Source organism: Euprymna scolopes, unplaced genomic scaffold (assembly GCF_053919585.1).
Source record: "Euprymna scolopes isolate OS-2025 unplaced genomic scaffold, ASM5391958v1 sca59, whole genome shotgun sequence".
Classification (NCBI taxonomy): Eukaryota; Metazoa; Mollusca; class Cephalopoda; order Sepiida; family Sepiolidae; genus Euprymna; species Euprymna scolopes.
This window is the reverse complement of record NW_027633646.1, coordinates 95001-107500: the sequence shown is the minus strand read 5'-3', so window position 1 is coordinate 107500 and position 12500 is coordinate 95001. Positions and strand designations below refer to the sequence as shown.

At 30.6% G+C, this 12500-nt stretch overlaps 1 protein-coding gene across 1 annotated transcript in view; it reads right to left on the bottom strand.

Moving 5' to 3' along the window:
• Positions 1-693: 693 nt before the first annotated feature.
• Positions 694-12500, bottom strand: part of LOC145275087 (GRIP1-associated protein 1-like) — a gene marked incomplete at its 3' end in the record, with an annotated part of 89893 nt that continues 78086 nt past the window's right edge. The window contains exon 4 of the mRNA XM_080127591.1: positions 694-848. Within this exon, the coding sequence (XP_079983717.1) occupies positions 694-848 (155 nt within the window). The remainder of the gene's footprint in view (positions 849-12500) is intronic.

Genomic DNA, 12500 nt, shown 5'->3' with positions numbered 1-12500 from the left:
AGATTTTTGTTTTATAGATATACCATCGCATCTTACTGAGATGCAGTTTTTCTATCTGTTAGTTTGGGGAAACACAGCCATTCTCCTTCACAGTGTAGAAACAAGAAAGATTTTATCAGCCGATTTGTTATATAATTTGGCAATATCTTACCTTTCACGCAATATCCTGAAAATTAAGCTCTAATTCTAATCTTTAACTTCTAATAGAATTTTCAAACTTTACATGGGAAATTTCATTTTAAACATTATTTTCACATACTAATGTCTAATATTGCTACAACATATCTGTTTGGTCTGTCACACTAAAGTCTGAAAAACATTTTGTCAGTGCACTAGTCTATCTGTCAGGCTTAAGTTTTAAATTGAATTTGTCTATCTGTCAGGCTTATGTATGAACTTATTGTGCCCTTACTTTTGTCAAGTTTCTTTACCATGGTTATATCTATTTCGTATTCAATCTCACCAAATTTAAATGATTTTAAAGAAGTAAACAAAAACACTGTGTATTCATAAAGTTAGGAAACTCTGTTTACTTCTATCGCCCACAAAACCAACTTTCAATTTCATCTAGAAAATTGGGTTTTATTCTGCCGGGGAAAATAACTTTTAAAATTGAGACCAAAAAGTAATTTAACTCACATCTCTTTTCTTTGTCAACAAAATACTGATAAATAGCATGATGGTTTTCCTTACCTTTTGCAGGTGCATATTCTTTGTTAGGGTTTCTTCAAGCATCCGTTGAAGCTTGCGATTCATTTCTTTCATGTTAACATCACTTCGATTAACAAGTTCAAGAACCTTCTTTAGAGATAATTTATCATCATTTGACTTGTGAGCAGGAAGATGATCTGAAATTAAAATAAGAGAATAGGGGGTGGGGTAATCATTAAAAATTCAAGTATTATTACATTTATTATTTAAAAAAAAACAACATTTTGTCAAATATCTTAAAATTATGTAAATATAAATTCTTGTTTCTTTGTTTGATTGATTCTTTTTATTTTTCAGATTCTCTAATTTAGTGACCTTATTTGCTTGAAATATACAATTGAATTACATAATTCAACTAGAAGAATTCCCAAAATAGATGAAATTAATTCTTCCATACACTTTCATATCCATTTACAAAGATTAAAATCAGGATATAATGCTACTGAAAATCTTGCTTAATTGGTGTCTAATGACAATGAATTAAATTTCATGTAAATTTGAAATATTTTAATTTTCAAATAGGATGTTGTGCCCATATTATGATTTCTAAAAACCCTTTAAAATACACCAAAGAAACTTAAATTTGGGAAATATTAATCGATATCCAATACCTACTCATTCCTATCACCTCCTATCATATGCATTGTTCATGCTATATCAAGTGATCTACATTTATTAACCAAAAAAACTATCATTAATTTTGTTCAATTTTCCAATATCTTTAAATTCTCTTGTTCTGCACATCTCTCTATACTATCCAGATACTTTATCTAAACCTATCTTTAAGATTCACATTAAACATCCAATGTAACCATTCTCATATCATTTCTCTAGATGAAATATGTCCTCAACCCAAAACACTGGACAGGTTTCACATCCATTCACCACATTTTGCATACATGCATGGCAAACTCTTCTCTTGCCCGACCACTGATTAGTAATGGCAGAAGTTCTAATTCTGCAAATGACACACTAACACCTGCTCCCTAACCCTAACACCTTCTTGTGCTCTTCTGGTATAACACAAGAAAACTTCCCAACAACCTCAACTGCTTCAGCATTCAAAAATATATTTTGTCAATATGTGAATTGTCATTCATCTCCATCATCACATTGGTCATTATCTCTCAATTTATCACAGTCAAAGGATCGTGCATCTTTTTGTTGCATTCTGAATACCAACAACGTTTTCATATGGGTGTGAGAAGAGGGTGCTGAGTGTCTGGCAAAAGAGTCAAAGGAAAGACAGAAACAGTTTGGAAACTCATGTTCTAAATTAATAAGAATTATTTTGTCACACCTTTTACACAAAAATATACAACAAATGTTCACAGTGTTGTCTTACAAGTGATGAACTGCGTGACTAATTAATTTTACTTCCGAAATTACAAATAATGCATTTATTCTAAGAAAGCTAATCAAATACATTTGCTGTTATATAATCGTGTAGAGAAAGAACTAGGATTTTGATTTTTTTTTCATGAATTGTTGAGGTTAGCAACAGCAGGATTAAATGTATTATATGATAATAGTTGCCCCTTTCAGGCTTAAGTGTCCTCATTCATTATTGTCCAGATACAATGGAGTCATTTTAGTTTTTAATTTTTATTATTTCTTTGTGCATATTTTGTACTTATACAGAAAAGGTTGAAAGGCAGGCAATTCTTTTTATATTATTTGATGAAATAAAAATCAATTTAACTCTTTACTACTACTACCCTCTGTCAATCATTTTTCTTCTAATTACATTTCGCCAGGCTCGTTCATGCTTGGCGAGTTTTTCCCAACTGCGTTGTGGGATTAAGTTCCTCTTGATGTACTGACACTTGTGGCAGCAGTTTTCCAATCAGGTTGAGCTAGATTCATCTCTGGCATGCACTACCTTTCAAAGCATAGAAGCTCCCACACAGTAATTCAGGGCAAGGCTGCATAAAATGGCTAGTTACTCACAATTTCATCACCAAAAATCAATCACTTTTAGATCAGATACTTTTTCAAGGTCCTCATTGATAGTAATTTGCAATGTCATTAGCTACCCAACAACTAAGTAGGTTTCGTTGTATCTCAACTTAAGTCCTCCAGTATCGCTAACAGTATATGTTTTTGGTGGGCTGTTGTGCCAAGTTTGGTCACATTGCCTGACCATCTCAGATTATATTGAATTAAAAGGTCATTTATATTTAACAAATAAATTATTTAAAACTCATTGTAAATGTAATGACTGTTAGATTCTTATTAAATATTTTTTTTTTTAAACAAGAATAACAACCAATAATATTCCATATTCCATCAAAGTCTTTCTTTGCTTTTTGTTTTAATTTTTAATCTGCGCATTTCTATTCGTTGTGGCCTAGATTTATCAAATATAGACACTTGAATAAGTAATCTCCTGAGATGACTCGACAGAGGAATAAGAAATTGCATTTAAAAGAAACAAAACTGGAGAGAAATGTTATTTATCAAATCTCTTTGTGCACAGCTCATATTAATAACCAGTGTCTATGAAAAGGTAAAATAATTGATAAAAATGCGCCATTGATAGAATCACAATTCGCCGAGAAGATGATATGATTCCACATTGAAAAGTGTCTCTTCATAAATAACTCTGCTTTCTTTTCATGAGCTTTCTGAGAATTAATACACAACTGAAAAAAGAAATCCAATAGATCAGATTTTACTCTTTTTTTTTTATTTTTAGTTTTTCTATCTTTACATACAAGATACATACGTATGCATGCACACACACATATATATAAGTATATAAAGACATATACATTTTATTTATATATGTATATGTTGTATATGTATATATGCATTATTGATGCATAAATAAGTATATACATTTTTGCATATATCTCTACAATTATAAACAAAGATACATATCTATAATTACACACGTATATACAAGTTCATGTAAACATATATAAATGTTTCTATAACATATAGACATATTATGTATACACTGGCACGTTACCCTGTGGAAATATGATCCAATACCAATAGAGATTTGGTAGCCCCCCTCCCCCCGGAAAACAAATCACCCTATGATTATCTAGTGCATCGGACTGACTATGGATAAACACCAAAAAATATTAATATGGAGAGATTGCAGCACTTGCTAATGGTAGCCACAGTTAGCTCTGGAAAATTGCAAGCATTGGCAACAGTGTTGTTTTAAGACAGTTACTTGTTATTGTTGGTGATAAGTGTTGTTTTAAGATAGTTACTTGTTATTATTGGTGATAAGTGTTGTTTTAAGACAGTTACTTGTTATTGTTGGTGATAAGTGTTGTTTTAAGACAGTTACTTGTTATTGTTGGTGATAAGTGTTGTTTTAAGATAGTTACTTGTTATTGTTGGTGATAAGTGTTGTGTTAAGATAGTTACTTGTTATTGTTGGTGATAAGTGTTGTTTTAAGATAGTTACTGGTCATTGTTGGTGATAAGTGTTGTTTTAAGATAGTTACTTGTTATTATTGGTGATAAGTGTTGTTTTAAGACAGATACTTCTTATTGTTGGTGATAAGTGTTGTTTTAAGACAGTTACTTGTTATTGTTGGTGATAAGTGTTGTTTTAAGATAGTTACTTGTTATTGTTGGTGATAAGTGTTGTTTTAAGATAGTTACTTGTTATTGTTGGTGATAAGTGTTGTTTTAAGATAGTTACTTGTTATTGTTGGTGATAAGTGTTGTTTTAAGATAGTTACTTGTTATTGTTGATGATAAGTGTTCTTTTAAGATAGTTACCTGTTATTGTTGGTGATAAATGTTGTTTTAAGATAGTTACTTGTCATTGTTGGTGATAAGTGTTGTTTTAAGATAGTTACTTGTTATTGTTGATGATAAGTGTTCTTTTAAGATAGTTACCTGTTATTGTTGGTGATAAGTGTTGTTTTAAGATAGTTATTTGTCATTGTTGGTGAAAAGTGTTGTTTTAAGATAGTTACTTGTTATTGTTGGTGATAAGTGTTGTTTTAAGACAATTACTTGTTATTGTTGGTGATATGTGTTGTTTTAAGATAGTTACTTGTTATTGTTGGTGATAAGTGTTGTTTTAAGATAGTTACTTGTTATTGTTGGTGATAAGTGTTGTTTTAAGATAGTTACTTGTTATTGTTGGTGATAAGTGTTGTTTTAAGATAGTTACCTGTTATTGTTGGTGATAAGTATTGTTTTAAGATAGTTACTTGTTATTGTTGGTTATAAGTGTTCTTTTAAGATAGTTACCTGTTATTGTTGGTGATAAGTGTTGTTTAAAGATAGTTATTTGTTATTGTTGGTGATAAGTGTTGTTTTAAGACAATTACTTGTTATTGTTGGTGATAAGTGTTGTTTTAAGATAGTTACTTGTTATTGTTGGTGATAAGTGTTGTTTTAAGATAGTTATTTGTCATTGTTGGTGATAAGTGTTGTTTTAAGATAGTTACTTTGTATTGTTGGTGATAAGTGTTGTTTTAAGACAGTTACTTATTATTGTTGGTGATAAGTGTTGTTTTAAGACAGTTACTTGTTATTGTTGGTGATAAGTGTTGTTTTAAGACAGTTACTTGTTATTGTTGGTGATAAGTGTTGTTTTAAGATAGTTACTTGTTATTGTTGGTGATAAATGTTGTTTTAAGATAGTTACTTGTTATCGTTGGTGATAAGTGTTGTTTTAAGACAATTACTTGTTATTGTTGGTGATAAGTGTTTTTTTAAGATAGTTACTTGTTATTGTTGGTGATAAGTGTTGTTTTAAGATAGTTATTTTTCATTGTTGGTGATAAGTGTTGTTTTAAGATAGTTACTTGTTATTGTTGGTGATAAGTGTTGTTTTAAGATAGTTATTTGTTATTGTTGGTGATAAGTGTTGTTTTAAGATAGTTATTTTTCATTGTTGGTGATAAGTGTTGTTTTAAGATAGTTACTTGTTATTGTTGGTGATAAGTGTTGTTTTAAGACAGTTACTTGTTATGGTTGGTGATAAGTGTTGTTTTAAGACAGTTACTTGTTATCGTTGGTGATAAGTGTTGTTTTAAGATAGTTACTTGTTATTGTTGGTGATAAGTGTTGTTTTAAGACAGTTACTTGTTATTGTTGGTGATAAGTGTTGTTTTAAGATAGTTACTTGTTATTGTTGGTGATAAGTGTTGTGTTAAGATAGTTACTTGTTATTGTTGGTGATAAGTGTTGTTTTAAGATAGTTACTTGTTATTGTTGGTGATAAGTGTTGTTTTAAGATAGTTACTTGTTATTGTTGATGATAAGTGTTCTTTTAAGATAGTTACCTGTTATTGTTGGTGATAAGTGTTGTTTTAAGATAGTTACTTGTCATTGTTGGTGATAAGTGTTGTTTTAAGATAGTTACCTGTTATTGTTGGTGATAAGTGTTGTTTTAAGACAGTTACTTGTTATTGTTGGTGATAAGTGTTGTTTTAAGATAGTTACTTGTTATTGTTGGTGATAAGTGTTGTTTTAAGATAGTTACTTGTTATTGTTGGTGATAAGTGTTGTTTTAAGATAGTTACTGGTCATTGTTGGTGATAAGTGTTGTTTTAAGATAGTTACTTGTTATTATTGGTGATAAGTGTTGTTTTAAGACAGTTACTTGTTATTGTTGGTGATAAGTGTTGTTTTAAGACAGTTACTTGTTATTTTGGTGATAAGTGTTGTTTTAAGATAGTTACTTGTTATTATTGGTGATAAGTGTTGTTTTAAGACAGTTACTTGTTATTGTTGGTGATAAGTGTTGTTTTAAGATAGTTACTTGTTATTGTTGGTGATAAGTGTTGTTTTAAGATAGTTACTTGTTATTGTTGATGATAAGTGTTGTTTTAAGATAGTTACCTGTTATTGTTGGTGATAAGTGTTGTTTTAAGATAGTTATTTGTCATTGTTGGTGATAAGTGTTGTTTTAAGATAGTTTGTTATTGTTGGTGATATGTGTTGTTTTAAGACAGTTATCTGTTATTGTTGGTGATAAGTGTTGTTTTAAGACAGTTACTTGTTATTATTGGTGATAAGTGTTGTTTTAAGACAATTACTTGTTATTGTTGGTGATATGTGTTGTTTTAAGATAGTTACTTGTTATTGTTGGTGATAGGTGTTGTTTTAAGACAGTTACTTGTTATTGTTGGTGATAAGTGTTGTTTTAAGATAGTTACTTGTTATTGTTGGTGATAAGTGTTGTTTTTAGATAGTTACCTGCTATTGTTGGTGATAAGTGTTGTTTTAAGATAGTTACTTGTTATTGTTGGTTATAAGTGTTCTTTTAAGATAGTTACCTGTTATTGTTGGTGATAAGTGTTGTTTTAAGATAGTTATTTGTTATTGTTGGTGATATGTGTTGTTTTAAGATAGTTACTTGTTATTGTTGGTGATAAGTGTTGTTTTAAGATAGTTACCTGTTATTGTTGGTGATAAGTGTTGTTTTAAGATAGTTATTTGTCATTGTTGGTGATAAGTGTTGTTTTAAGATAGTTACTTGTTATTGTTGGTGATAAATGTTGTTTTAAGACAGTTACTTGTTATTGTTGGTGATAAGTGTTGTTTTAAGATAGTTACTTGTTATTATTGGTGATAAGTGTTGTTTTAAGACAGTTACTTGTTATTGTTGGTGATAAGTGTTGTTTTAAGATAGTTACTTGTTATTGTTTGTGATAAGTGTTGTTTTAAGATAGTTACTTGTTATTGTTGATGATAAGTGTTCTTTTAAGATAGTTACCTGTTATTGTTGGTGATAAGTGTTGTTTTAAGATAGTTATTTGTTATTGTTGGTGATAAGTGTTGTTTTAAGATAGTTTGTTATTGTTGGTGATATGTGTTGTTTTAAGATAGTTACTTGTAATTGTTGGTGATAAGTGTTGTTTTAAGATAGTTACCTGTTATTGTTTGTGATAAGTGTTGTTTTAAGACAGTTACGTGTTATTGTTGGTGATAAGTGTTGTTTTAAGACAGTTACTTGTTATTATTGGTGATAAGTGTTGTTTTAAGACAATTACTTGTTATTGTTGGTGATATGTGTTGTTTTAAGATAGTTACTTGTTATTGTTGGTGATAAGTGTTGTTTTTAGTTACTTGTTATTGTTGGTGATAAGTGTTGTTTTAAGATAGTTACTTGTTATTGTTGGTGATAAGTGTTGTTTTTAGATAGTTACCTGTTATTGTTGGTGATAAGTGTTGTTTTAAGATAGTTACTTGTTATTGTTGGTTATAAATGTTCTTTTAAGATAGTTACCTGTTATTGTTGGTGATAAGTGTTGTTTTAAGATAGTTATTTGTTATTGTTGGTGATATGTGTTGTTTTAAGATAGTTACTTGTTATTGTTGGTGATAAGTGTTGTTTTAAGATAGTTACCTGTTATTGTTGGTGATAAGTGTTGTTTTAAGATAGTTATTTGTCATTGTTGGTGATAAGTGTTGTTTTAAGACAGTTACTTGTTATTGTTGGTGATAAGTGTTTTTTTAAGATAGTTACTTGTTTTCATTGGTGATAAGTGTTGTTTTAAGACAATTACTTGTTATTGTTGGTGATAAGTGTTGTTTTAAGATATTTACTTGTTATTGTTGGTGATAAGTGTTGTTTTAAGATAGTTACTTGTCTTTAAAACTCTCACTGTTGGTTTATGCCAATCACTTTTGGTCATTGGCTGCTATGACTAATATCGACCTAAATTTGATTGCTCCAAAATAACATTGGTTGTCACTGGATGCCAATGGCAAGTACTGGTGGTCACTGGTGTGTAGTGATGTTTTGCGACGTTTTGAGGTGCTTTGTCAGCACAAGTTGCCTCTGCAACAATTGGTCATTGTCAGTTACGGCCATTGCTGGTGTTCATTAGACTGCTCCCAAATGAAATCATTGGCTGTCTTCAATTGTCAGGTACTGTCAGCCAGTGACGGTTATGATAGTTATTGATGGTAACTCGGGATACTGCTTTCTTAAGATGGTGACAGTCACTTGAGGGCACTTTGGAATACTGGTGGATACTTCTGTATTGAGGTGGATACTTGTGGGCACTGACTGCCTGAACGACTTTCAGTGTTGGTAAATGGCAATCATTACTGTGATGTGATGTTATGTTCCAATCCTGTGTAAAGCAAATGGCACTGTATTCTTTGTTCTACTCAATAATGATTTGCTGCATCGTGTAGATGTTATATGCAACATGTTTTTGTACTTATGCAGAATATGGACCATGCTATATTTTACATATAATGTTTAAGTAAAAATAAATTGTATACGTTAGTTATTGTTTTTGTCAGGTGCCTCCAATGTGAAGACTGGGCTTAACAATAATGTTATTATTTCAGCGTGTGTTTTTTTTTTTTACAGCAGAAGTACCTATTTGTTAATCGATAAGACCATGAAGGCAATCTGGCATTTTAACTGATTCTAATCTCATTAACTTAAAGTAGGAGTAGACGTTGATACACTAATTCTTGTCCTAGTTTATAACAGTTTCAAATTGCATCTTTTAAGTATTGAATGTAAAAATAAAATTTGTTATTACAGAAAATTACTAAGATATTTTTTGTTGCAAATAACAAACATTTTTCTTTCTTTTTTTTTTTTTTTCTTTTTTCAAATGAATATGTTCATGGACAATGTGTCAACCTTTATGTTCTGTAAAGAAATTATGAGTTCATGAATCCGTCTGAAAACTTTGTCCAGTATTTATGAAAATCTGTTTATGCAATTTGTTGTGACAGTGTGTAATATTTTCAAGAAAAATTTTAATGAATTTTGAAGCATTTAAACTGTCAAATAGAAAGTTATACTTCTGATAATCTGTGTATTTAATCTATTTTGTGTCCTTTGAGCATCATATGATGGATGAAGAAGATTATGACAGTGATGGCGATGAAGACAAGATGAAGAAGATAAAGGAAAAGCCAGCCCAAAAAGAGAAGGAAGCAACATCTGGCTGCTGTCCAGTTAAAAACAACCTCTTTATTTACTTACTGGTGGTTGTTTCTATGTTTTTTTTGATTTTGTTTTTTGTTGAAGTGAGCTAGCATAGAAGCCATATTGGATTTTAACAAAGTCATTCTGAAAGTGTTCGAAAACACAATCTGAGAATTTATAACACGACTGAGCAGCCAATCAAAATGTCAAAGGCAAAAGTCCTGGAGCATTCATTATTTCTTTATAGGTTGAGTGTTAGATGACTGTTAATTAAATGGAATGACAAAATGAAATAATCATGAACACATAATAATTAGATCCTATGAAATATTTGACAAAGGCATAAACTGAGATAGGCAAAAGACATAACGAGTGGTACGCATTGTGCTACCACCTCTAACTAGGACTTATTTGTGAGAGTGTTTCTCTTCAAACTTATTGTAGAAATTGAGTATATTGAATAAAATTGATAGATAATAGTTGGAAAACATGCTTCAGGTATAGGTAGGTGGCATGGCTATTTTGGATGAATTTATGGCCCTAGTGTTTCATTTCTTATACTGTCTTTATTGTGGTTAGAAAAAAGAAATACAAACCCTGCTATAATTCTGATAGCAGAACCCCTGGTGTGTATGTATTGGGATTTAAAAAATAAAATACAAACTGTGCTGTATCTAGATAAGGTTTTTAAGTTTAATTCCATTGTTATATAAAAAGTGCCTTTCATTTTTTTGTGGAGGGAGGGGGGAGGAATAGCACGATCGAACCCTGTTGTCTGCATGTCTGAATTAAAAAGAGACAAACTGTTCTACATCTAGATACAACTCTAAATTTTAATTCAATGTTATGTAAAACACAGTGCGTTTGAATGATAATTTTTTTTTTGTTGGGTGAGGGTGAAGGCAAAACTCCTGTTTCAACATTGGTTGTAATGAAGGATATAAAAAAAAGAAAAAATACAGATTTTAGCTGCGTTGGACAGCCATACATATGAAAGTTGTAGTCATGTGTGAATGTATCATTGTGTATTTGTATATTTAGTCAGCTAAATTTGTTAATTGTTTTTCTATGTTAAGGAACAATATAAAAGTACAAAAAAGATATAAAACAATATATCAGAAAAGTTATTTTGTTTGTTAAACATATGTGAAAACGATAATGCAAATGTTTATGGTAACATTAAAAATACAAGCTTTTAATCTGAAGGACAACTATTTTTATTGTTAATATATAGTGACAATGCTGTTGTCAGCTATTCTATCATTCTGCTAAACTAAGAATTAAATGGAGGCATTTATTATTTTCACGTTTTAGGCCAACATAATATGTATAAAAACGAATGCATTTAAGAAGTTGAATAATACACTGGTGTCATATGGCGAAGTATGACTGAAAAAAGGACCCAGTGATTTCGAGTTTTGTGGGAGGACTAAGTTCAAATAGTGAAAAATATTTGCTTCTACCTATGTTGGGTTATGTATTTGCGAGAGTGGGTTAGGGCAAGTAAATTGTAACATTTATTATACAACAAAAATATGTGTGATCTTGCACAAAAACATGCTGTAGTATTAGATTGAAATGATGAGTGCGAAAAATTTGCTTAGGAATGGCCTCATTCATTTCCTATACTGTCGACAATTGAAAGAAAAAAAACGTTTCCATGTTATTTATATACTGGCCTGGGTGCCCGCGTTGCCCAGATTTTTGGAGGTGTGTGTTGAGCAAAAAAAAAAAAAAAGTGGTAGCAGGCTTGAACCCGTACAGCGAAGGAGGAAAAGAACAGGAAAAAAAAAAACATGATGGCTTTGCCATTGCGTCCATCACCAAACCTGAAGTGGCGAAGGTTTAAATGGAGGCTAGACAATTGAAAAGAGGTAATGACTTTTGAAAATATCAGCGAAAAAAGTGACCCACCCCCCATAGAAAAGTGCCCAGTTGGAGGGTGAAGGAATTAATGTTTCTAGCCAATTTTTCGATATTTGTCGTCAGAAGGGTCAAGCTTCAAAACGATACCAATCTCGTGAAAGTCCGTCACCTGTCGAAAGTTTTAGGCAGACATACAAACATACATACACACATATATACATTGAAATATACAGGTGAGATTTATATTATAGACATGTACTATTTATTTATGTATTATTTATATTTTGGAAAATGTATTAGTTTAGCTATGATGGAAATAATAGATTAGACTATAGAACCTTGATAGAGCAATGAATCTATTGAAAAGAAAACTCTGAAGTAAACAAGTCTTTTTCACTTATCCCAAAATTGCTTCACATTGTCCATGATCTCTCCATGCCACCAAACTTTACTAATGTTAGATCAGAAGTGTAGCATTACGAGTTGATTTTTTCTTTTTAAATAATTGTTATTTTATCAACCTGCATGAAAACAGCTATGTAAAAGATGTTTAAAACCGTTTGAATTATGCAAATACCATCGGTAGTTCAAAAGTTATGAGAATTTTAAGTGCCAAAATTTAGGCTTTTCCATGGACGTTTTTCTTTAGAAAAAGCAGGCTAAATTATGGACCTCAACATTTCAAGAAATTTGGTAATTTCGCCACCATTTATTTATTTTTCAAGCTATTCTCATGAAACTTAGCATTCTTTTGTAAAATTGTGTGCTCTTTCTGATTATGCAGTCAAATCTGATGTATCTTTTTACCATAAGCCATGAATTATAAATTCAGATGTACAAATTTCAATTTTTTAAAACTGGTGCATGGTATCATACAGAGGGTGTCTATTCATGAACAAAACTAAGTATTATAGTGATATTTAAATATAGCTTTATTGAGAATAGGCATTTTCCTGCCTCCTCACCAAAGGAGAGCTTAATCTTGGGTGAAGCCATTTTACTACTCCCCTCGAAGAAAAAAAAATTGAGTAGATAT